Below are 25,878 nucleotides of genomic sequence, written 5' to 3' on the forward strand. Positions count from 1 at the left end.
TTTTGGAGATGGTGGGAACTACAACGATTTTGGTAATTACAACAACCAATCTTCAATCAATTTTGAACCCATGAAGAGAAGAAACTTTGGAGACAGAAACTCTGGCACCTAAAAAAAAAGAAAGAAAGAAACTCTGGCCCCTGTGGTGGCTGAGGCTACTATGTTGCCAAAACATCAAATCAAGGTGGCTAAGGCATGTGAAAGTTGCCAGTACCAGAATGGAGTCACTTATGTCAAAACCCTAACAAAGTGGAGTCAGGAGGCCATAAAAAAGTTCTCACCGCACATGCCTATAATATACCTTATCACAAGAAATTCCTGCAGGTCCCACATGCCCCACTTCTGCACTCACCCTGCAACAGAGCTTATCACAGGAATTTTTCAGGCCTGCAGTATTTCAGACAAGCTGCCAGCACCAGGACAGTTACTCAGCAACAGCCATCTCCACCAATGAACAAACGCCAACTCCTGCACTGAGCTTCTGTGACCTGTGAGCTTTATTTCAAGCTTTATTTCATGGATTTCTCTTTGTCTTTAAAAGCTTTCCCTTTCCCCAACTCCCCTGGATACACTAATGGCCCATAATAGCTTGCATACCCTGCAATTGCAATCCCTCTGCTATTCCTAGATAAACTTGTTTGTTCTAAAGAGCCTGTCTTTCTGAGTTTCTTTTTAGGTTGACAGGCAGTTCCAGTAGCAGCAGTAGCTATGGCAGTGGCAGAAGGTTTTAATTAATGCCAGGAAACAAAGCTTAGCAGGAGAGGAGAGCCAGAGAAGTGACAGGGAAACTACAGGTTACAACAGATTTGTGAACTCAGCCAAGCACAGTTGGTAGCAGGGCCTAGCTGCTACAAAGAAGATATGTTTTAGACAATACTCAGGTGTATGGGTAAAAAACTCAAGGACCGTATTTGTGACTAATTGTATAACAGGTTAGTTTAGTTTCTGTTCTGTGGAAAGTGTAAAGCAGTCTTAACAAAGAGTTTTAATGTGTTTTTTTTTTCCTTTGCACTCATCCTGTTGATTGCCAAATGTCATAGTCTGATCATGATGTTGAATAAATGTCTTTTAAAAGATGTTTTTCACTGGGTGTCATGGCTCACGCCTGTAATTCCAGCACTTTGAGAGGCCGAGGCAGGCAGATCATTTGAGGTCAGGAGTTTGAGACCAGCCTGACTAACATGGTGAAACCCTGTCTCTACTAAAAATACAAAAAATAAGTCGGGGTGGTGGCATGCACCTGTAATCCCAGCTACTCAGGAGGCTGAGGCAGGAGAATCGCTTGAACCGGGGAGGTGGAGGTTGTAGTGAGCTGAGATTGCACTGTTGCATTCCAGCCTGGGACAGAGTAGGACTCTGTCTCAAAAAAAAAAAAAAAAAAGTTTTTCATTTCATAGCCTCACATTCCTTATATATAAAAGAGCTACTCAGAACCTTCTTTGTGAAAAATTAGAGAAAGGGCAAACTATAGCTCAGGGGCCTAATTCAGCTCACAACCTGTTTTGTAAATAAAATTTTATTGAGACATAGTCACACCCTGTCATTTTAATATTGTTGTGGCTACTTTTGCACTACAATAGCTAAGTTGAATAGCTGTGGCAGAGACCGCATGGCTCCCAAAGCCTGAAATATTTACTGTCTGGTTCTTGACAGAAGACGTTTGCCAATCCTTGGATTAGTGGACAGAAAACATATCTTTCCCTAATGATTTGGGGTATTTCTTCATTGAGGACTCATTACCATTTTTGTCTAGGCTGCCAGATTTGTTAAGGGAAAGAAACCTCACTGTAGCTTCTGTTTTCCTTCAAGAAATGGTCTTTTACTCACCAGTGAGAGATATTCCTAGAGAAGCCTACAACATTCAGGAAGGTTCTCCAAGGAGGGAGGGAGGGATGTCTCTCTGGTCCGGGGACTGCACACAGAAACTCAACTTATTATCCTCACCTGGTCAGGCTCACAGAGATAGATGTATTATCTAGAATGTAATTTTCTTACTTTATATATTGGAACATTCCTTTTCCATGAAGACCATATCTGGTGCTTGGGACATCTGGCCCTGGTGTCCACATACACGGAAAGGCAGAGTGGTTATCAGAAAATGCCAACTGACTATGGAACCTGAGCAAAAGGGAGTCAAGGACTCCACTAGCCTGAGGCCAGAGCGACCCTCCCTACCCAAAATGTGCCCCCTCCCAGCTGATCACATTCATACCAGGCTCTTGGCTCTTTCTTTCAGCCCCCTTTTGTTCACATTCGATCTTCAGATGTTACCACTTTTAACTAAGTTTCTACTGTATTTTACTTTCAACCAATCCTTGATTATATTTCCCACCTCTTCTCATCTTGCTTTTGTACTGGGAGGAATCCTGAGTTCTGGGGAAGTGCCTTATTTCATCCCCATGTGTCAATCACATTTATCAACTGTATTGACTTGACCCAATCACAATAGAGTTAGCCTTTCTTTGTACACCTTGGCATTGCTGCATATAATGGATTTGAATTTGAAATTGATACTTGAATATACTTAGTAGTGTTTTCCTATGCCTCCTCCCACCCCTGTTAATCTATGCAGTGATCAGAATCATCCAGATAATCAACAGCTGAAGAATGAACAAGAAGAAAGTATCAAAGAAAGACTTGCAAAAGTAAGATTTTTTTTTATGTAATAGTTTCTTCTTGTCTGAGCAATGCTTTTATAGTTAGTATTTATGGTAGTATATTTTAGAAATCATTTTACTATTGAAATTCCTGTCTTTTCTGCATTTCCACTGTTTAGCATGATATTTACCATTAGTATTTAGACACAGCTGAGAATTAAGAATTTGTCTTCATGCCTACATGGCAAGCCTACTGCTCAGCATGCACACATATAATTCTCCATTTAGAAGCAAGTACCAAGGCCTGTTTGAAGCCTTAGAGGGCATAGTGCATGAAGTCTTGGAAATAGGTACTTACTTTATGTATGTGTAGCTGGCACTGTGGAAAAGGATATTGGTTTGATTTTATTCACATGAAGGAGAATGGGCTGGTTCCTTTCTATCTTTTTTAAGCAATGTTATTTAAGAACCTAAGCGATCTTTTTATTTTCTTTTTTTAATCTTCTTATAGAGTAAAATAGTTGAAGAAATGCTGAAAATGAAAGCAGAGTAAGTGTACTATTTTGTAATTTAAAATCTTGATCATCTTTTCCTTATTCTCCTCTAAAGGAATGATATACCACAAGGTAGGTAACTTCTTTCCTTCTGCAGTAATAAGTGAATTTAATAGATGTTTACAGATTTTTTTTTTGATGTTTACAGATTTTTTTTTAAATACCATTTGCTAAAAGGGTTTCTCATGTGAAGCCACTTCAAAAGAAATCTTAAAGAAATAAATAGCAGGAAAAGCCTAGCTTCCCTTGAGGAATCGATGGGGCTTTTCCTCATGGACAATGAGAACAATGTAACTACCAGGTGTCCCTTTTCACTTCTGCTTCTGGTTTCCTCTGATTTAAAACCTGAGGCCCTCTGAGACCCAAAGATCAATACTCTGATTTCTTCTGGTCTAGCCCTTGGGTCTCTTTATGTTTTCTAAAGCCATGGGTTTAATTTATTCATAAAGTTTTCATATTAATTCATGTAGCCTTATAAATGGCCTCAGTCTTTGATGAGCAAGGTGTACTATATTTTCTGTAAAATTCAAACTAAGTAAGCTGGTTGGCATTAACACAAACAAAACAACATTAGAGAGCTATTGGGCTTTTTCTGGGTAGATACTCCTCATTAGGGATAGAGATCTTCAAACATTTTTGCTTATTATACTGATTTAAAGGATTTTGAAACATCATATACCCTCTTGCATATTTTTGAAGTTGACTTTATATCTAAAATTTTTCATTGTAAGTTTAAATTGTTACAAAGAATAGACATTCTGGGATATACAATATAGTGACATTTGAAAATAAAGCTGTTGGCTGGGCCCAGTAGCTCACGCCTGTAATCCCAGCACTGGGAGGCCGAGGCAGGTGGATTGCTTGAGTTTAGGAGTTTGAGATCAGTCTGGGCAACATGGTGAAACCCTGTCCCTATTTCTAAAATTTTTTTTTAATAAATTTTTTTAAAAAGAGAAAAGAAAATAAAGCTCTTGCCATTCTTTTAAAAGTATTTAACTAATTTGCTACTTTCTGTTTAAGAAATACATGAACAAATTTCTAAGTCTAAAATTTTACATTTTTCCTTTTTCCTTTGTAATTGAAGTTCCTTTCTACACCCTGCAGGATTTTATATTGATTTAATATATTTTCTGGAAAATTTTTTTATTGATAACCCCATCATACTACTTAACAATAAAATATATGTATGTACATACATACACACACACAAATTGAAAGTAATTTGTAAAAATTTATTTTAATCATATGGCTTTGTTATGTTTATTACCAATTGAGTTCACATTACAATTATTAATCAGTGTGCCCTAAATTTACTGGAAATTTTTATAAGTAATTATTATACTTAGGGAAAATTTTAGTGGAAATGCATCTCTTAATGTATTTTAACCTAATGCTTTTTCTTCAGTTAGCTCATTTTTCTGTTGTACTTCTCAAATGAGACAGGATTCAGCATCAACTCTATTCCTATTTTCTGCTTTTATAGATATAAATGCTGAGAAATCTTGTTCACATAGTTAAGTAAATGGCAGTGAAGGAGTTTTGATAGGGTACTGTATTCCAGTTATTTGAACTTTATGCAAGTAAATATGTCAAAAATTACATGGTGATTTACCATCAAAAATTCTTTTTAATGATCAGCTGACAAAGACCACCCAATTTATGAAAGATTTGTTACCCAATCATTGATTCATTTGCTTCATAGAATCAGAGTATACATAGGAAAACAGCCTTTTCACCTGTGTATGAGCCATTCAGAGTCCGGCTCCTAGATAGTTAGTGGTAAAGCTAAGTCAGAAACCCAGATTATTTACAGGATTTTTGAGAATCCAGCTAGTTGGTTGAATTACAGCTATTTTAGAACTAATATCTATTTGAGGTCTTCTAGCAAAAAGAGTAAAAGCTATTTAACTTGGTGTATAGTTTATTTCATAGTCTAGTAACCAAGAGTCTTCATGATATGCTGCCTCTGGAACATACAGCAGGCCAAACTTCACTGCGGGCAAGTGAAGCACACTTCAGCAAACGGCATGCACTGTTTTATCAATCCCAGCCTACAACAGCAATTTTAAACGTTACGTTATCCATATATTTGTGAAGATGCTTTTAAAAGTAATGGGGAACCAATATGAAGCCAACAATGAATTGGGAGAGCATCAGTGCCCTTCTCCCCAGACTGTCCTTCTGAGATCCACAGAATGTAGTCCAAAAACAACTTGCCTAGAAATTAGCTGGCCCTTAGTGTATTAAATTTTGTGTATTATATCATCTTAGCAATCAACAGCTAGAAATTAGCTGGCTTTGAGTGGTGTATTAAATTTTGTGTATTATATCATTTCAGTAATCAACAGCTAGAAATTAGCTGGCCTTGAATGGTGTAATAATACATCATTTCAACAGTCAACATTACATTTCATGAGCATTATAAAATAAAAAGCAGGCCTGGCACAGTGGTTCACACCTGTAGTCCCAGGATTTTGGGAGACCAAGGAGAAGAGGATTGCTTGAGGCCATGAGTTTGAGACCAGCCTGGGCAACATAGCAAGACTCCATCTCTACGGATAATTTTTAAAACATTAGCCAAGCACGGTGGTGCATGCTGGTAGTCCTAGATACTCCAAAGGCTGGAGCAGGAAGATTGCTTGAGCCTAGGAGTTGGAGGCTGCAGTGAGCTATGATGGTGCCAGCGTACTCTAGCCTGGGCAGCAGAGTGAGACCCTGTCCCTAAAGGGGGGTGGGGGGTGAAGTAGGCATTTGTTTTGGGAAACTTACAGGATTCAGATCATTTTATAAAGTCAGTGAAATGTACATGAAGTGTATAAATTCTAAACAACACATCCTTGAAGAAATGACTGGTGTCCCACTGTCTGAGGACCAGTTTTTGAAATCAGAAATGATCAAGATGGGGGATACTGAATAAACCATGCAGATTATAATAATACTTAAATTACATTTGCCCCAAGTGGGCTGAATCTAAACAATTTTATTCTAAATTTTTTTTGTTTAGAAAATGCTTTGAGGAGTTTTCCAAAATGAAAGTCTTGGGTAAAACAAAACCAAAAAAAGCATATCTGGTATGTAGCACTTACTGTCTTCTTTTGCCATCAGCAGAGGAGGGCTAAAGATTAGTAATACTTTCAAATCAAAATTCTGGCCTTGCAGTACACATGTCTAACTTGAGCACTGTTTTATGTTTCTTTCAAATACTATAAAGTGATAACCTATTCCTACAGCCTAGAAGAAGTCCAAAGTGCCCTTTACAACAAAGAGATGGAATGCCTTAGAATGACTGATGAAGTCGAACGAACCCGAACTTTGGAGTCTAAAGCATTCCAGGAAAAAGAACAACTGAGATCAAAGCTGGAAGAAATGTATGAAGAAAGGGAGAGAACATCCCAGGTGTGCTAGTGTGTTGGTGTTTTCATGATACTTAGAACACTCAAACGAATAGAACTAATTAGCGTAAAACTCACTTCTGTGATTGGGTGTCCTTAGTTCAGAGTTGCTTTATTGTATGAAGAGTTGTGAGGCCTTGAAAGCTGGGATTCTGGACTCTCTGACTTCCTGTGCTCCTGGAAGGCAAGAAATAATGTGACTTTAAAAGAAAATTAAGACCTACTTCTCATTTTTCCCTCCTTGGATTGATTACCTGCAGGAGATGGAAATGTTAAGGAAGCAGGTGGAGTGTCTTGCTGAGGAAAATGGAAAGTTGGTAGGTCACCAAAATTTGCATCAGAAGATTCAGTACGTAGTGCGACTAAAGAAGGAAAATGTCAGGCTTGCTGAGGTAAACCTAAAAATTATTCTGAATAAATTCTGTCTGGTTTAAAAATGATTATTTTATTGAAACCAAATTAAAACTTAATTATTGAATCAGTTAACTGCTTACTTCAGGGAGCTTCCTGAATTAAAAAAAAAAAAAAAGTTGGTCGTTGCTATTCTGAGCCTAATTCAATCAGTTGCATTTCATAGACAGCAGATTCTTGTTTAACGTTTAGTTTGCACATTGAAAATTCCAGTCTTAATTTGAAATATACACCTAATGAATGCAAAAAAAAAAACCACTTCCTGTAAGAATTAGAGCCTTATTTTTTTTCTTTTTGTTTTTTTAAAATTACTTAGGAGACAGAAAAGTTGCGTGCCGAAAATGTATTTTTAAAAGAAAAGAAAAGAAGTGAATCATGAGGATTCCGGTCAGCTACCTAGGCATCACCTTGTTTGAAGATGTTTCTTCTCTTTTACAAGTAAGACCTACTCCTGGCCACTTAGGAGAGCTGAATTTATGGACCTTAATTATTAAATGTTTATAAGGTGGTGGTAACCACCTCAAGTTTCTGATGAACATTCTGCATCCATATACACCCTGTGACAGTCAGCAGTCTGCTATTAAGTGGCCTACTTCGAGGCTTTGAATCAACTTAAGGGAAAACCTTTTGTCTTTGTAAAAATAAAAGCCTGTAGCTAAGGTTTACAGTGGACATTAGCCAGATCATTTTCTTCTTAGATTATGCCATAATCTCCTTTGATTCTTATGGAAGTTCTAACAATATATGGTGGTTCCAACACCTGCAGTGAGTTTAATGACTGACTTAGTAGCAGGTACAAGAAGCAAACTTGTTAATATAGATTATTTTTGTATTCTTACTTTAGGTATTTTCTTGAGCATTTTCCATGACTGTAAATAAAGCCATTTTTTAAGATAATAATTAAAGTGACTTACATTGTTCATTCTGTTGTTCATTGAACACATACTTAATGAACACCTGCAATATGCCAGGCACTAATCATCAGTGAACAAAGCAAATCTTGCCCTCAAGGAACTTCTGTGTATTGGGCCTTCTTTCTTTTTTATTGAGACAAATATTCCATTTTATGGATATGCTACACTGTCCATTCACCAGCTGATGGATACTTGAATTGTTTCCAGTTTAGGACTATTATAAATAATGGAGGTATAAATGTTCATGTGTAAGTCATGGTGTGGACATATATTTCATATCTCTTGAGCACATGCCTAGGAGTAGAATTACTGGGTTATCTGAAAAGCATGTCTTTACTTTTTAAGACATTGCCTGTTTTCCAAATTTACCATTTAGGTATACCATTTTACATTCCTACCAACAGTGTATTCCAATTTCTCCACATTTTCACCAACACTTGTTATTGTCAGGTTTTTTACTGCAGCCATCCTAGGTGTGTAGTTATATCACTTGCATTTTCCTAATTACTAATGCTATTGAACATTTTTCCATATTATGGAATATTACTTGGCAATAAAAAGGGAACATGCTACAACATGATGAATCTCAAAAAAATGCTAAGTAAAAGAAAAACCAAACCCAAAAGACCACATATTATATGTTTTTATTTCTATGGCAGGTCCAGAAAAGGCAAAATTATAGAGATAGAAAGTAAATCATTGGCTGCTTGGAGCTAGGATGGGAGTGGGAATGACTGGGCACATGGGAACTTTTTGAGGTGGTGGAAATGTTTTAAAATTGCTTTGTGATGATGGCTACACAACTCTATGTTTACTAAAAAATGAACTATAGGGCTGGGTGTGGTGGCTCACACCTGTAATCCCAGCACTTTGGGAGGCCAAGGCAGGTGGATCACTTGAGGCCAGGAGTTCAATACCAGCCTGGCCAACATGGCAAAACCCCATCTCTACTAAAAATACAAAAATTAGCTGGGTGTGGTGGCACATGCCTGTAATCCCAGCTACTCGTGAGGCTGAGGCACAAGAATCGCTTGAACCCGGGAGGCAGAGGTTTCATTGAGCTAAGATTGTACCACTACACTCCAGCCTGGGCAACAGAGTGAAAAAAAAAAAAAAAGGAACTATACATTCAAAATGGGTGAATTTTAATAAAACTGCAGGAAAAAATTGTAATGCATAGTTGAACTCTCAAGGAATAATAAATAGTAAATCCGTAAGGGCCAAAAATGAAAAAGGAACTTTAATGTAGTATTAAATATAAGGTAGCGAGCAGACACTGCAACTGCCTCAGAGGTAGAAGAAGGTGGAATATTGAAGCTGATAATGAAGAGGCTTGGTTCTGATCACCTGTATCAGCTGTAGAGCTGCTATAACAAATGACTACAAACTGGGTGGCTTAAAACAACAGAAATCTATTTTCTGACAGTTCTGGAGGCCAGCAGTCCAAAATCAAGGTGTGAGTAGGGCCACAGTCTCTCAGAGCCATAGGGGAGAATCTGTTCCATGCCTTTCTCTTAGCTTCTGGTGTTGTCAGGAATCCTTGGTGTTCTTCCTTGTGCCTCTATCTCTTCTTAGAAAGATACTAGTCATATTGGATTAGAGCCTACCCTAAGGATCTCATCTTAATTTGATTATAACTGTAATGACCCTATTTCCAAATAAAGTCATATCACAGGTACCAGGGGTTAAGACTTCAACATATCTTTTTAAGGGACTCAATTCAACCCAGAACATCACTCATTGCAAGGAAAGTGTCACATGTGTCTGTGTGAAGAGACCACCAAACAGGCTTTGTGTGAGCAACAAGGCTGTTTATTTCACCTGGGTGCAGGTGGGCTGAGTTTGAAAAGAGAGTCAGCGAAGTGTGGTGGGATTATCGTTAGTTCTTATAGGTTTTGGGATAGGTGGTGGAGTTAGGAGCAATGTTTTGCAGGCAGGGGGTGGATCTCACAGAGTACATTCTCAAGGGTGGGGAGAATTACAAAGAAACTTCTTAAAGGTGGGGGAGACTACAAAGAACCTTCTTAAGGGTGGGGGAGATTACAAAGTACATTGATCAGTTAGGGTAGGGCAGAAACAAATCACAATGGTGGAATGTCATCAATTAAGGCTATTTTCACTTCTTTTGTGGATCTTCAGTTGCTCAGGCCATCTGGATATATATGTGCAGGTCACAGGAAATATGATGGCTTAGCTTGGGCTCAGAGGCCTGACGTTCCTGTCTTCTTATATTAATAAGAAAAGCAAAACAAAATAGTGATGAAGTGTTGGAGTGGCGAAAAATTTTGGGGGTGGTATAGAGAGATAATGGGCGATGTTTCTCAGGGCTGCTTCAAGTGGGATTAGGGGCGGCGTGGGAACCTACAGTGGGAGAGATTCAACTGAAGAAAGATTTTGGGGTAAGGGGTGATATTGTGGGGTTGTTAGAAGGAGGATTTGTCGTATAGAATTATTGGTGATGGCCTGGATGTGGTTTTGTATGAATTGAGAAACTAAAGACACAAGGTCCAAATAAGAGAAGGAGAAAAACAGATATTAAAGGACTAAGAATTGGGAGGACGCAGGACATCCAATTAGAGAGCGTCCAAGGGGATTTAGTGTAATTGATTGTTTGGTTGGTGAGTTTTTGGGCTCTATTTTTGAGAGTTCTTTTTTTTTAAGTTGAGGCTGAGCTTGGTGAGGTGTGTTTTTAAAAGACCATTAGTCCGTTCTACCTTTCCTGAAGATTGAGGATGGTAAGGGGTATGAAGGTTTCACTGAATACCAAGAGCCTGAGAAACTGCTTGGGTGATTTGACTAATAAAGGCCGGTCTGTTATCGGACTGTATAGAGGTGGGAAGCCCAAACCCAGGAATTATGTCTGACACAAGGGAAGAAATGACTGTGATGGCCTTCTCAGACCCTGTGGGAAAGGTGTCTACCCATCCAGTGAAAGTGTCTACCCAGACCAAGAGGTATTTTAGTTTCCTGACTCGGGGCATGTGAGTAAAGTCAATTTGCCAGTCCTGGGCAGGGGCAAATCCCCAAACTTGATGTGTAGGGAAGGGAGGGGGCCTGAACAATCCCTGAGGAGTAGCAGAATAGCAGATGGAACACTGAGAAGTGATTTCTTTGAGGACAGATTTCCACGATGGAAAGGAAATGAGAGGTTCTAAGAGGCGGGTTAGCGGCTTGTAACCTACATGGAAGAGGTTATGAAATGACGATAGAATAGAATGGGCCTGTGAGGCTGGAAGGAGATATTTTTCTTGGTCCAAGAACCATTTGCCTTGTGTGGGGAGAGACTGACAGGTGGAAGTTTCAGTGGGAGAGTAGGTGGGAGTGACTGATGAGATGGAGAAAAACTGGCCATGAGGGACAGAAGTTGGAATGCTAGGTGCTTCTTTAGCTACCTTATCAGCATAAGTGTTGCCCTGAGCGATAGGATCTGATGCCTTTTGGTGGCCCTTGCAGTGTATGACTCCAGCTTCCTTTGGAAGTAAAGTGGCCTTGAGAAGAGTTTTTATTAAGGAGGCATTAATGATGGAGGACCCTTGCGTAGTGAGGAAATCTCTTTCTGCCCATATAACAGCATGGTGGTGCAGGATATGGAAGGCATAGAGTCAGTATAAATACTGACACGCAGTCCTTTTGCAAGAGTGAGGGCCTGAGTTAAGGCAGTGAGTTCGGCTTGCTGAGAGGTAGTGGAGGAGGGCAGAGCGGTAGCCTCAATGATAGATGTGGAAGATACTATAGCATAGCCTGCTTTGCCGGTGAGTGGCAATTAGGCCTGGTGGAACTGCCATCAATAAACCAAGTGTGATCAGGATGAGGAACAGGAAAGAAGGAAATATAGGGAAATGGAGTGAATGTCAGGTGGATCAGAGAGATACAGTCATGGGGGTCTAGTTTGGTATCCAGAATAATGTGGGAGGCCGGACTGAAGTCCGGGCCAGAAAAATGGTAACTGTGGGAGACTCAACAAAGAGTGAGGATAGCTGAAGGAGCCGGGGAGCAGAAAGTATATGCATCAAGTGGGAGGAAGAAAATAGATTTTGGAAATTATGAGAACTGTAGAAAGTGAGTTGAGCATAGTTTGTGATTTTTAGGGCCTCTAAAAGTATTAGGGCGGCAGCAGCCGCTGCATGGAGACATAATGGCCAGCCTAAAACAGTCAGGTCAAGTTGTTTGGACAAAAAGGCTATGGGGCGCGGTCCTGGTCCTTGTGTAAGAATTCCGACTGCACAGCCCTGCACTTTGGCTGTATGTAATGAAAAGGGTTGGGATGAGTCACAGAGAGCTAGTGCAGGAGCAGTCTCTAAAGCTGTCTTCAAGGAACGGAAAGAGGAGTGGGGAAAGGATTTAGGATCTATGGGCTCGGCTAGATTTCCTTTTGTGAGTTTATTTAACGGTTTTGTTAGGATGGCAAAACCAGGTATCCAAAGTCGAAAGTATCCAACCATGTCCAGGAAGGAAAGGAGTTGTTGTTTTGTAGAAGGGGTTGGGGTTTGAGAGATCAGTCAGACACGATCGGCAGGGAGAGCACGTATGTTTTTATGAAGAATTATGCCGAGGTAGGTAACGGATGGAGAAGAAATTGAGCTTTGGAGGGGGATACCCAATATCCCTTGGAGAATAAATGTTGAAGGAGCAGGAGGGTGTCCTGTTGAGAAGATTCAAAGGAGGGGCTACAAAGTAGAAGGTCATCAATATATTGAATAAGGTGAGAAGCAGAAGGGTGGAAAGGAAGTAAATCATGAGAAAGAGCTTGGCTGAAGTAATGAGTGCTGTCCCTGAAGCCTTGCGGCAGTACAGCCCAGGTAAGCTGCTGGGACTGATGGGTGTCAGGGTCAGTCCAGGTAAAAGCAGAGGCTGGGACGAGGGGTGTAGGGGAATAGTGAAAAAAGCATCTTTAAGATCAAGAATGGAATAGTGAGTTGTGGAGGAAGGTATTGAGGACTAAAGAGTGTACAGGTTGGGCACCACAGGGTGGACAGGCAAAATAATTTGGTTGATAAGGCGCAGATCCTGAACTAACCTGTAAGACTTGTCCGGTTTTTGAATAGGTAAAATGGGAGAATTGTAAGGAGAGTTTATAGGTTTTAGAAGCCCATGCTGTAGCAGGCGAGTGATAACAGGCTTTAATCCCCTTAAAGCCTGTTGTGGGATGGGATACTGGCATTGAGCAGGGTAAGAGTGATTAGGTTTTAATGGGATAGTAATGCGCGTGTGATGGGTTGCCAGGGAGGGAGTGGAGGTGTCCCATACTTGTGGGTTAAGGTGGGGGGGATACGAGAGGAAGACACAAAGGAGGCTTTGGGTTGGGAAGAAGGGTGGCAATGAGATGTGGCTGTAGTCCAGGAATAATCAGGGAAGCAGATAATTTGGTTAAATATTTCAGCCTAATAAGGGAACTGGGCAAGTGGGGATAACTAAAAAGGAGTGCATTAAAGAACGTTGTCCAAGTTGGCACCAGAGTTGGGGAGTTTTAAGAGGTTTAGAAGCCTAGCCGTCAATACCCACAACAGTTATGGAGGCAAGGGAAACAGGCCCTTGAAAAGAAGGTAATGTGGAGTTGGTAGCCTCTGTATTGATTAAGAAGGGGATGGACTTATCCTCCACTGTAAAAGTTACCCGAAGCTCGGTGTCCGTGACGGTCCAGGGGGCCTCCAAGGCGATCGGGCAGCATCAGTCTTCAGCTGCTAAGCTGAGAAGATATGGGAAGGAGTCAGTCAGAGAGCCCCGGGCCAGAGTTCCAGGGGCTGTGGGAGTGGCTGCAGGGCAAGCTGGACAGTCTGATTTCCAGTGGGGTCCCGCACAGTTGGGACACGGCTTAGGAGGAATCCTGGGGCTGTGGGCATTTCTTGGCCCAGTGGCCAGATTTATGGCACTTTAAGCAAGCTCCTGTGGGAGGCGGTCCTGGAGGAAAGCCTGGCCACTGCGGTTCAGACGTTTTGAAGTTCTTGTGTGCTGGAGATGTGGCTGGGGTTTCTCTCACAGTGGAGGCAACTAATTGCAACTCAGAAAAACATTGCTACTTGGCTGCCTCTACTCTATTATTGCACACCTTGAAGGCGAGGTTAATTAGGTCCTATTGTGGGTTTTGAGGGCTGGAATCTAATTTTTGGAGCTGGCGGCTGGGTGCGGTGGCTCATGTCCGTAATCCCAGCACTTTGGGAGGCCAAGGTGGGTGGATCACTTGAGCCCAGGGGTTCAAGACCAGCCTGGGCCACATGTCAAAATCCTGTCTATACAAAAAATACAAAAATTAGCCAGGCATGATGCACCCATAGTCCCTGCTACTCAGGAAGCTGAAGTGGGAGAATCGCTTGAGCCCAGCAGGTTGAGGCTGCAGTGAGCTATGATCCACCACTGTACTCCAGCCTGGCAGACAGAGCAGGACCCTGTCTCAAAAAATACATATATATATAATCTGGGCTTGATGGTACCTGCCTGTAGTCTTAGTTACTCAGGAGGCTGAGCTAAGAGGATGGCTTCAGCCTGGGAGCTCAAGGCTGAAGTGAGCCATGATTACACCATTGCACTCTAGCCTGCGTGACAGAGAGACTCTGTCTCCCTCTAAAAACAAACAAAATTCAGTCTAGCTCTAGACCTAATGAGAATCTTCATCTTAGCAAGATCCCTAGGTGATGTGTGTACACAGGAGTTTCTTAGAGGCAGAAATCACTTCCCAGCAGTGTCTGAGGATGGCATCACTTCAGCCATCATCACCAGGGCTGGGGACCTGGAGATTAACAATGATGTAGTCCCTGCCCTCAAGGAGCTTGCAGGCTAGCAGAGAAACAGACAACCAGAGGAACAACCACAGGACTGGTACAAAGGTAGGGGAGTAGCAGAGACGGCTTTACAGAGGAGGTGGCTCTGAGATGCTTAACCTTTAGTGCTAGTAGAGGCATCGTTTGTTCTAAGAAAATTTGCTTTACATTCTTTAAAGCATGCAGAGTTGATCAATGCAACACCTCTTGATTTCCTGATAAGAGCTTTCAGAGGGTATCATCTTTGAGCAGCTCTTTACTCAATGGAGTGGTGCAGTGAGACCTCTGAGCCTCAATTTCCTCATCTGCAAAATGGAACAGTTTGTACCATATTGGCGTTACTGAAATTATCCCTGTTTTTTTTTTTGAGACAGAGCCTTACTCTGTCACCCAGGCTGGAGGGCAGTGGTGCAATTTCGGCTCACTGCAACCTCTGCCTCCTGGGTTCAAACAATTCTCTGCCTCAGCTTCCCGAGTAGCTGGGAATACAGGTGCCCGCCACCACACCCAGCTACTTTTTTTTGTATTTTTAATAGAGATGGAGTTTCACCATCTTGACCAATCTGGTCTTGAACTCCTGACCTCGTAATCCACCCACCTTTGGCCTCCCAAAGTGCTGGGATTACAGGCGTGAGCCACCGTGCCTGGCCTTATCCGTGCTTTTATTTGAGCCACAAAACCACCCTGTGAGAGAAGCAGCATGGTGTGGAAGGACTTCCATAAAAACTTGCTAAACAGAAGATAAAAAAAGAATGCTGCTAAACAGTATGTTCAACTGTGAAATCATTTTTGTTTAAAAAATGCATATACATATTCTATAATTTTTAAACATTTTAACTATATATAACTAAATAGACATATAGAAAAATGCTCTATTAACACTGGTTTTCCTGGAGAGTGGAAATAGCACTTTATACATTTCAACACTTTATTTTCAAGGACATGTACTTTTTAAATGGGAACATTTTATTTTTATTTTTATTTTTTGAGACGGAGTTCACTCTTGTTGGCCAGGCTGGAGTGCAATGGCATGATCTCAGCTCACCACAACCTTCACCTCCCGGGTTCAAGCGCTTCTCCTGCCTCAGCCTCCTGAGTAGCTGGGATTACAGGCATGCACCACCACGCCCGGCTAATTTTGTATTTTTAGTAGAGACGGGGTTTCTCTATGTTGGTCAGGCTGGTCTCGAACTCCCGACCTCAGGTGATCCACCCGCCTCGGCCTCCCAAAGTGCTGGGATTACAGGCATGAGCCACCACGCCCAGCCGGAAACATTCTAAACATACGTAAGTATAACAGGAGATTAGAAGTCATGTTGATTCTGCGTGGCTTGATTATGGATCATTGTCTTCCTCTCATTGCAGATCCTCATTTTTTCGGTTTTCTGTGATGCGCTTGTCCCCATATGGGGCTCTGGCGTCTTTCTGGGTCTGGAGGTCCCCAGCGCCCTCTGCCGAGGCATCTCTTGGTCCGGCGGTCCTCAGGCTGGAGGGTGGAGCGGAGAAGCCTGGTCGACGTGGATGGACTCGGTGGGCCGGCGCGGGGCCCGTTAGGCATCTTTAATAAGTTTCACCGGGAGCCGGGTGGCCGGGATGGAGACGGCTAAGCCGCGAGAAGTTTACCTTCTACCACAGCGTCCACAGTACCCGGCTTGGCCTCAGGCCTCGGGTCCCGACGTCCTCCCCAGAGCACAAACCTACTACAGGTTAGGCCGGAGGCCGCCACCGCCCAGGGTCTCTGCCACCTGGCCCGCCCCCTCCGAGGCGCCGGGGAGCGATTCCCAAGGGGCCTGCCGGAGCGTGGCGTCACAGGAGCGTCGCGTCACGTGAGGCTGCCATCCAATCGCGGCGCGCGCTCTGCCCTGCGGGCGGCGGGTGCCAGGCACGGTGTCAGCAGGCAACATGGCTGAGAGGCCGGGGCCTCCGGGCGGCGCCGTGTCCGCGACCGCGTACCCTGACACCCCCGCGGAATTCCCTCCGCACCTCCAGGCGGGTGCGATGCGGCGCCGCTTTTGGGGCGTATTCAACTGTCTGTGCGCCGGCGCGTTCGGGGCCCTGGCCGCCGCCTCCGCCAAGCTGGCCTTCGGCAGCGAGGTCGAGCCCGGGGCGCTGCTGCTGCTGCGGGCGGGCGGGCGGGGCGCCGCTGGGCGGAGGAGGGGCGCTGCGGGGCCCGCGGGGCTCCTGGGGTGGGGCGGGGGTGGGCGCAGGGCGCCGCCGCACCCTCGCCGGTCTGTCCCGCCGGGGCCCCGGGCCGCGGGCGGCGCTGCGGTCAGCTGGGGTGGCAGAGGGTGTTTCGCCTCTAATCACGCCAAACCCTCGTCCAGTGTAGGTGGTAAGAGACGTCGGGGACTGAGGCCTCTTCCCTTACCAGGGACCTAAAACCTTTTCTCCGGTTGGGCTAGTTCGCTCTCGGGGAAGAACTACACCTCCTACATCCACCCTCTACCTCTCATTTTAAGTCCCTTGTGCCTGAGCATTTCTCTCCACGTGACTCTTAAGGTGAGAAGCCTCTTGCCCATCCCTTTACTCCGTAATTAACGGGTGTTGTGACCAGATGACCAGTCTGCCCCGCTACCAGGAAAATTGGGAGTTTGGGATACTGTAGGCATAAGGGGATACTGACAGAGACGTTCTGGATGTTTTCCTGACGCTGAGAACTCCTAAACTTGCATCCTGGCGTCTGCTAAGGTGTATCTCTGCCTCTCCCTCCCACGTCGCAGACCAGCCTGTGCTTGCTATAGGGGTTTCATTGCGTCTGCAGCCCAGGGTTAGCCTCTGACCTGGACAGTGGTCACTGATTATTTAGGGTTAAGCCTATTTAGGGCTAATCCAGTAGTAGCTGCCATGCTTGAAGTTAGTATCCCATTGGGTGTAGTTCATGGGGTAAGTGGTCGAAAGTAAAATGAATAACTTTGTATGGGCTGTGAAGTTTGTTGTCAGGAACCAGACCTTCATAACCCTTTAAGCAGGTTGCCACTGGCCCATATGCTGCTTTGTGTAAGACAAGGTTGTCCAACTCGCGGCCCAACGCAAATTTGCAAATTTAAAACATGAATTTTTTTGCGATTTATTATTTTTTTTTAGCTCATCATATATCATTAGTGTTAGTGTATTATATGTGTGATCCAAGACAGTTCTTCCAGTGTGGCCCAGGGAAGCCAAAAGATTGAACACCCTGGTGTAAGTTATAAGAAAGCACCTTTTTCTCAAGACACTATGTGTTCAGCTGCTGAGAAACCATTACAAGTAATAAGTATGATATTTAGATTCCGCCCCCCCCCCCCGCCCCCGCCGCCTTGTCTCCAGGCAGGTTTCTAACTCACCACCAAGCAAGGGGGACTGCATATCCTTTGTGTAGGAGGCTTCTAAAGATCTTCTCTTCTCTTGGGACTTTCTCCTTTAAAAAAAAAAAGAAAGAAAATATCTGCAAGTTCTCCAAGGGATGTCTGGGATCACTAAATAGTCTGAGGTGGTGTTTCCCTTAGGCAAGGCTGTGCCCTAGTTAAGAGCATGGAGGTACACTGCCTGCTTGTGAAGCCTGGTGGCTCTCACCGCTGTAGCACTTTAGGAAGGTTACTTAATGCCCCTGGCTCTTTATCTGTAAAATGAAGTTAAGGAATAAATGAGAATGCTTAAACACAGCCCAGGACCTAACACAGAGTAAAAGCTCAAGAATACCCAGAGGGGGTCAGCCTTAGTGGGCTGTAACTTGTATAGGATTTGGGGGTGGGAATACAGAGCAGATGTTGCTAATTCATGCTTTGCCTGATCTCAAGAAATAAGAACTCTACCCTAGACTTATACTACCTACGGAGTAAGAGCTACTTGGCCCTCTGGGACTGATCTTCAAGCACTGGTCATTGTGGGACCAATAAGGGGCTGGTGTTCAGTAGAAAATACTGGCTTTGGATTAGCATTTTGCTTCTTCCCAAGATCATATGCCCAGCAAGGTGGCCAAATGAGTATCTTCTCTGAATTTGCTTTATTTGTAAGATGGGTCTGCTGCCCACTGAGGGTTAAGTGAAGCCCTGTGCAGGAAAGCTCTGAGGCCCTCTGAGCTGTAGTGGGAGCTCAGTAGGAGCCTGGGTGCCAGCAACCACAGTCCTGGGTGTGCTTTGAGGGGGTCTGCAGGTTGCTGCCCAGGGTGGACGTGGCTGCAGTGACACTTTCTCCTGCAGGTGAGCATGGGTTTATGCGTCTTAGGCATTATTGTGATGGCGAGCACCAATTCTCTGATGTGGACCTTCTTTAGCCGGGGCCTCAGTTTCTCCATGTCTTCAGCCATTGCATCTGTCACAGTGACTTTTTCAAATATCCTCAGCTCGGTGAGTAGCCTGAGGGTGTGGTGCTCTTGTCCTAAATCTGGGTTCTGGGTGAGTTGTCTTTGGATAACCCCTCCTTTCCCAGACAGGAGAAAGGACAGGAACTGAAGCAGAGGTTGGGCTGTGGCTTGACCCCTGGATGAGTGCTCTATTCATGGAGCAAATGTAATTCTAATCATGGAAGAATTCTTAAGTTAGATATGAGTGAACCTGACAGTAAAAAGCCTACTTGCTTGCTGTTCCTCCAGGGTGGAGCCCTCATTCTGAAGTCACTGTGCATCCTAGCTGTTTCCTAGGGTTCTGTGTACTCAAGGCTCCATGGCATTTAGAGGGTTGGGATTCCCAGAGACTTTTCTGCCCTGTGTAGTCTGAGGTTGACAAGATGGAGCTGAGCCTAGTCAATCTTGAGTTGAGGGAGAAACAAATACCATGTACCTGCTGTGTCTACCTGCTGGCCTTTGCTGGGTCTTTCTTGTGTACTTTGCTGAGGTCCAGTGCAGTGAGGGAGGTAGCCTCTCCACTCATGCAGGGGAGATTGAATAGAGTGACTTGATGAAGGTGACAGCTAGGTTTCAAGCCCAAGGCTTCTGGCTCCAGACCTTTCCTCCTGGCACCCTTAGAAGGAAGTCAGTCCCAGGAGAGTGAGGTTGTGCCCACCTGCTGAAGTTGAGTCCCTCACAGCTATTTTTGTCTCGCAGGCCTTCCTGGGCTATGTGCTGTATGGAGAGTGCCAGGAGGTCTTGTGGTGGGGAGGAGTGTTCCTTATTCTCTGCGGACTCACCCTAATCCACAGGAAGCTCCCACCCACCTGGAAGCCCCTTCCACACAAGCAGCAGTAGCACCACTTGGCTGGACGGACCAGCTGGAAAGATCACGATGGTGGCCCAGCCTTGGGATGTCATGTGGGACTGTGTCCTAGGGCGATCCAGTTGTGCAGCCTTCTGACCATCAGCCAAGGGAAGCAGGCCTCTGACGGAGCAGGCTCTGGCTCTGTAAGGAGAGGTGCAGCCGCAGCAGTGTTCTACCGGAAGTGTTTTGATCATCTGTACAGCGCTTTGGATTCTTGCTCCCAGGCCTACCCCAGTGAGCCTTCGCAGATGCTGGAGATCCTGGGGTTGGTCTGCTTTGTGTATGGTACTTGATGAAACCACGCTGTAATTATTGTCCTGTTGCCAAACAAAAGCCAGTCATGTAACTCTAGAAGCAGTGACTGGTGGGGCTTTCTGACAGTTCCATGCTGATGTATCAGGCCATCTGTGTCATGCTTATGTATTATGGCAAGAAGAGGAAAACTGGATTAATAAATACTTTTTTTGTAAGTTAAAACTACCAGATACGGTATCTTAATTCTTTCCTTCCCTTTGGAGTAAGAGGGAGCCAGAGTGAGCTGAAATCCCGATGTGGAGGAGGCAGGAGAGTGAGGCAGGTACAGAAGCCTTGTGGCTTCGGTTGCTCTGACACCTGCTAGAGCTTGATCTTGTGGTTACTTCCTGAGGTCACACAGGCTAAGGCTCTTTGAACTGCACAGGGTCTGTTCATTCTCCTGGTGCTCTCAAGGAGAAAAGTTTGACCTCCCTTTGGAGACCTTGTTTTACTTGGGAAAGAAAGTGGTTCAGAGGTCCCTCCATTCCCTGCCACTCTGTTCCTCTAGCGTTTACCTTTAGGGCTCTTCTGTCATTTGCTTTTCTTTCTCAGATTCCCCCTTGTTTGTTTTGTTTTGTTTTGTTTTGTTTTTTGTTTTTTTGTTGTTTTGGGTTTTTTTTTTTTTTTTTTGAGACAGTCTCGCTCTGTCACCCAGGCTGGAGTGCAGTGGCGCAATCTCGGCTCACGGCAAGCTCTGCCTCCTGGGTTCGCGCCATTCTCCTGCCTCAGCTTCCCGAGTGGCTGGGACTACAGGCACCCGCCACCATGCCCAGCTAATTTTTTTTATTTTTAGTAGAGACGGGGTTTCACCATGTTATCCAGGATAGTCTCGATCTCCTGACCTCGTGATCTGCCCGCCTCAGCCTCCCAAAGTGCTGGGATTACAGGCGTGAGCCACTGCACCTGGCCCCCTTGTTCTTTTTGTATCTTAGACCATGTGAATGTAATTCCTAGTTCAAAGTGGGCTGTGTGCTGCCTGCACACTTTCCCAGCACAGAGCCTGAAGCCCGGCACTTACCTGCCTCACTTCTCCCCTGGGGTGTCCGAGGGCCCTCTCAGCTCTCCTGAGTCTGATCTCTGGCCCCAAGTCTTCTTCATACATTTCCTGCAGTTGAGAGGGACCTGGTAGCCAGGAGGCTAGGAGAGCGAAGGGTCTTGTCCAGACCCTCCTCCTCGCCCATGTAGCACCTTCACTGCTCTCCTCCCTTACTGTGGTCAGCACAATTGACAGAATGAGCTTACTAAAACCATTCCACGGCTCCTTCTGATGGGGATCTGGCCCTAGCCCACCACTCCAACAAGAGTTCTCTTCCTCAATGACTCCTTAGTACCCATCTCCCTCATGCTAGCCCCACCATGCTGAGTCCCCCCAGACATCTGCAGGTCAGCCATTCTCAAATCCACCATGTCCAGTCCTGCCAACATGTTTTGTACTTGCTCTTTCCCTTGCCTTGGGTTCCCTTTACCTTCACCTCTCGCTGGCAAACTCCTGCTCTTCAAAACCCTTGAGCTCCCATGGGGGCCAGGGCAAAGCTGTAATTCACAGAATGTTAATCATTTAGCTCCACTTTGACACATTGCCTCCCAGCCAACCCGTGAGGGAGTTACTCTTGTTCCTGTATTAGAGGTGAGGAAACTAAGGCTTGGGGAAGTGGAATAATTTGCCTGACATCACACAGCTGAGGAGTGCCAGAACCACAATGTCAGCCCGATCTGACTGGGCTCAGCTCAGTCCCTACATCTGTCCTGCTTCCCACACCAACACCTGAAAACTCAGAGAGGCCCTGCAGTAAGGGGCCTGTTCCATACTGTGACTCAGCATGCCCAAACCTCAGAACCCTTTGGTCACCAGCCACCTACCTTTTCTTAGGGGCCCTAGTGTTGATCTCCCTGATCTAGTCTGACCCCACCATTCTACCAGTGAAGAAGCTGAAGGATATTCAAGGCTTTCCAGGGTGTGTTCACCATATGGGTCAGACACCCAGCCAAGGCCAGACCTGAAGGCTGCTGACAGCTGGTGGTCGGCCTCCCTGGGCAGTTAGTGAAAAGGGCAGAAAGAAGTCCATCTTGGAGCAAGCATTGTCCTGAGAGGACCTGGCCTCCCATCCAGACACTTGCTTAATGCATAGAGATGGTTGGTGTTGACGTGGAACCCTATCACTCAATTCAACAAATATGCCTGTATTTGTACAAGATGTACAAGATGTATTTGTAGAAGATGTATATTTGTACAAGATGTAAGATTTTTTCTAAAAGGAAGATCAGTCATTCTTCAAAAAGCAGGAAGATACAACTCTATAGTCATCTAAAAAGTTGAGGAAACGTTCACTCTATTTATTTTCCTCATTTCAGAGGTTTATTGATAAGAATAAACTATATCAATACTATATCAATATTTGTCTTTTTGGTGTGCATCTTGGATGATGGATTGAACTTTGTTTGCTTGGAGCTGGCAATTTGACATCCAGGTTCAAAGGCCTGATAGGACATTCCTTTTGTTTAATTTTATTTTTTAACTTACTCTTTTTAAAAGTGTGCAATTCAGTAGTATTTTAGTAGATTCACAGAGTTTTCGACCATTACCGCTAGCTAATTCCAGAACATTTTTATCACTCCAAAAGAAATTCTCATACCCATTAGCAGTCATTTTGTATTCCATCCTCCCCCAGGCCCATGGCAATCAAGGATCCACTTTCTGTCTATAGATTTGCCTGTTCTGGACATTTCTTATAAATGGATTATACAACATCAATATATGGCCTTTTGGGTCTTTTTTCACTTAGCATAGTGTTTTCAAGGCTCATTCATGTTGTAGCATGAATCAGTTATTCATTTTTATGACTGAATAATACTCCATTGTGTGGATCTACCACATTATGTTTGTACATTCATCTTTTGATAGACATTTGGCTTGTTTCCCTTTTCTATTCTATTCTAATTTTCTATTAGAATAATGCTGCTTTGAACAATTGTGTACACGTTTTTGTGTGAACATGTTTTCAATTCTATTGGGTATATACCTAGGAATGGAATTGCTGATATAACTATGATACGATATGATAACATGTACAGAGGAGAGGTCATTTGAGGACATAGCAAGAAGGAGAGAAGGCAAGCCAGGAAAAGGGCCCTCATCAGAACCTGAATTTGCCAGCACATTGATCATGGACTTCCCAGCCTGCAGAACTGTGAGAAAATATCTGTTGTTTAAGTCATGCAGTCTGTGGTATTTGTTATGGCGGCATGAGCTGACTGATACAACCCAAATGGCCATCCATATTCATCTATGGAATACTACTCTTCAGTAAAAAGGAAGAGAGTATTGATACATGCTATCACAAGGAGAATCATAAAATAATTATGCTAAGTGAAAGAAGCCAGACCCAAAAAGAATATATACCATATAGTTCCATTTATATGTAATTAAAAAGAAAAAAAGGCAAAACTTCAGTGACAGAAGGCAGATCAGTGGTTGCTTAGGGCTGGGAATCAGGGCAAGAAGGAACTTTTTAGGATGATGGCTCTTTTCTACATCTTGATCATAGTGGTCATTACACAACTGTATAAAACTAACATTCTACACTTAAAGCGGGTGAATTTTATTGGATATAAATTATACCTCAATAAAGCTAGGGGGAACTCAGTAAGATGCCATTGATGCCATTTCATACAAGATTGGCAAAAGTTACAAAGTTGAACAAGCAAGGCCAATGTTGTGGATGACTGTGAATTCCCATGTGCTACTGCTGGAAGTATAAATTAGTATAACCCTCTGGAAACATTTTACTATCATCTGACAAAACAGAAGATGTGCCTACTGTTTGAGCCAGCAATTCCAGTCCTGGAAACTCTCACTTGTGCACAAGGAGACATGAACACACATGCTTGTTGCAGCAGTGTTTATAACTGAGAAAAATGTAAAACAATCTAATATCAATGGGAGAATAGAGAAGTTATAGCATACAGTGTATTGAACACTATACAGTGATGACAAGCATAAATTACATGGAAAAATTACATGAAAAAATCTCAAAATCATAATGTAGAGTGAAAAAAAGTAGAAGGGAGCATTAAGTATGATAATTTTACAAAAAAATTTAAAACCTTCAAAACAATACTACTTATTATTTTAGATATCCACATGTTTAGTAAGTATTTTTAAATATGCAAGGGAACTTAAATACCAAACTCAGAGTGGTGGTTACTTTGGGGAGGGAGGAAAGGAAATTGGGGTTGGGAAGGGATATATAAGGGGCTGAGAGCTTCAGTTATAACCCATAAGTTTTATTTCTTGAACTCGATGAGGGAGATGTAAGTTTTCATTACTGTTTTTTTTGAATTTTTGTAAGGTTTCATAAATGTTTTTAGACAACACTTCACTGATACATGGGAAGGATCACATTTAACAATCATTAGACGTACAAATCTTACTGCTGTTGTTTAGCAAGAAAACCCCAAGATCGTCTTTGCTAGCCGATGTGTGCTCTGGGCTCTTTGGGCCTGGGTGAGGAATGGCAGGGCCCAGCCCAGAGTCTGGAGGTGTGGTGAATCAGATAGGTTAGGGTGGGAGGTGAGACAGACCATTTTGGTTCCAGTGGAATTGGCTCCAGGGCTGGACTGGCCAGAGAATTATTACTCCAAATTCCAGAGCCATCCAGTTCCTTTGGGAAACAAGGGCTTGGAGGGCTCAGATTTCCCCCAAATCCACTCAACTTGTTATAGATTGAGCTGAGATGGGACCCCAGATAGCCTGGCTGAGAGCCTGTCTTGTCTGTACTGCTTCCATGTTCCCTTGCTGGTTTCAATAGGGTCCCCAAAGTTCTTCTTGCCCGGAGGCCTGCAGCAGTGAGTCCTGACTGTCACCAGCATGGTCCCTCACAGGGTAGCCCCTCACCAGAGTTTAAAAGTCAGTCCCCTATGCAGTTAGACCTAATGCTACACCAGGGGGAAAATTCAAAAGAAAAAAATACACAATTTAGGCAACAGGGTTCCTAGCTGCATTACTGCTAGCAGCAGTTAGTTGCCTGATAGTCGAGAAATGCTTAGGCAAATATGATAGAATATCACGTGCCCACGAACAGGGGTGAGCATTTGAAATAGGCGGATCCTAGACAGTGTCCACAAGGCAGCCTGCCAGGCATGGCCTGAAGTGCCAGGTTTGCTCCATGCAGTGTAAACACATTTGTGTACAATGGCAAGCGCTAGGAGTGGCTTAAAAAGAGGTGACTTCAGGGTTTATTGGATTCTTTTATTTTTCTCCTATAAAGTTGTTTACATATATAATAGGAGTCAGATTAGAGATGAATTTATAGCTTCAGATATAAGAAGAAAAGATTTTGCTCCCACAAATCTGTGGATGCGTATTTACTAACTCCTCCCTGTCTCCACACAAAAAAAGGGGGCGGGGATGCATCAGGATGCCTATCTTTATGATTTAGCTCCGAGCTTAGCACCATGAACAGCCGCTGTGGTGCCTAGAGTCCTACAGGGCCTCAGTTGTTCTTTCATCCTCAGAATTGGGGGGTGGATGCAGAGGTGGGTCAGGGATTAGGCTTGAATCCCCAAAACCAATGTGTATTGGGCTTTCCTTCCAAAAGGGACTCCCAGCATGCATTGGGAGAAGAGGACACAGCCTCCCCTGACCTCTGCAGGAGGCACCTGCCCCACAGGCACAGGCATGGGGCCGCTACCAGGCTTCCACCTGAGCACCCTGTCCTGTTTGCTTATTTGTTCATTTATTCATGCATTCTCTCATCTGCTGAGCATTCTGTGCCATGCTATGGGCTAGGG

General features: G+C 43.9%; 2 protein-coding genes across 2 annotated transcripts in view; both read left to right on the forward strand.

Moving 5' to 3' along the window:
- The window catches only part of KIF15 (kinesin family member 15), a 97,810-nt gene extending 89,882 nt beyond the window's left edge, over nucleotides 1-7,928 (forward strand). Inside the window, exons 31-35 of the mRNA XM_003809315.6 lie at nucleotides 2,573-2,645; nucleotides 3,109-3,146; nucleotides 6,382-6,547; nucleotides 6,804-6,935; nucleotides 7,271-7,928. Of these exons, the coding sequence (XP_003809363.1) occupies nucleotides 2,573-2,645; nucleotides 3,109-3,146; nucleotides 6,382-6,547; nucleotides 6,804-6,935; nucleotides 7,271-7,333 (472 nt within the window). The 3' untranslated portion in view covers nucleotides 7,334-7,928. The remainder of the gene's footprint in view (nucleotides 1-2,572; nucleotides 2,646-3,108; nucleotides 3,147-6,381; nucleotides 6,548-6,803; nucleotides 6,936-7,270) is intronic.
- A 7,589-nt stretch (nucleotides 7,929-15,517) lies between these two features.
- Nucleotides 15,518-20,271, forward strand: TMEM42 (transmembrane protein 42). Its single transcript, XM_034956255.3, has 3 exons — nucleotides 15,518-16,717; nucleotides 18,802-18,948; nucleotides 19,644-20,271. Exons 1-3 carry the CDS (start codon nucleotides 16,526-16,528, stop codon nucleotides 19,782-19,784), a joined length of 480 nt encoding a protein of 159 aa, XP_034812146.1. The 5' UTR covers nucleotides 15,518-16,525; the 3' UTR covers nucleotides 19,785-20,271.
- The last annotated feature ends 5,607 nt before the right edge of the window (nucleotides 20,272-25,878 follow it).

The sequence above is a fragment of the Pan paniscus genome, chromosome 2 (genome assembly GCF_029289425.2).
Source record: "Pan paniscus chromosome 2, NHGRI_mPanPan1-v2.0_pri, whole genome shotgun sequence".
Classification (NCBI taxonomy): Eukaryota; Metazoa; Chordata; class Mammalia; order Primates; family Hominidae; genus Pan; species Pan paniscus.

What these genes read in the sequence shown, in the direction of transcription:
- TMEM42 (XM_034956255.3), top strand. Translation starts at nt 16,526, where the DNA reads ATGGCTGAGAGGCCGGGGCCTCCGGGCGGCGCCGTGTCCGCGACCGCG. An exon ending in AGCTGGCCTTCGGCAGCGAG is followed by an intron (nt 16,718 to 18,801) that starts GTCGAGCCCGGG and finishes TTTCTCCTGCAG; the next exon opens with GTGAGCATGGGTTTATGCGT. An exon ending in TTTCAAATATCCTCAGCTCG is followed by an intron (nt 18,949 to 19,643) that starts GTGAGTAGCCTG and finishes TTTGTCTCGCAG; the next exon opens with GCCTTCCTGGGCTATGTGCT.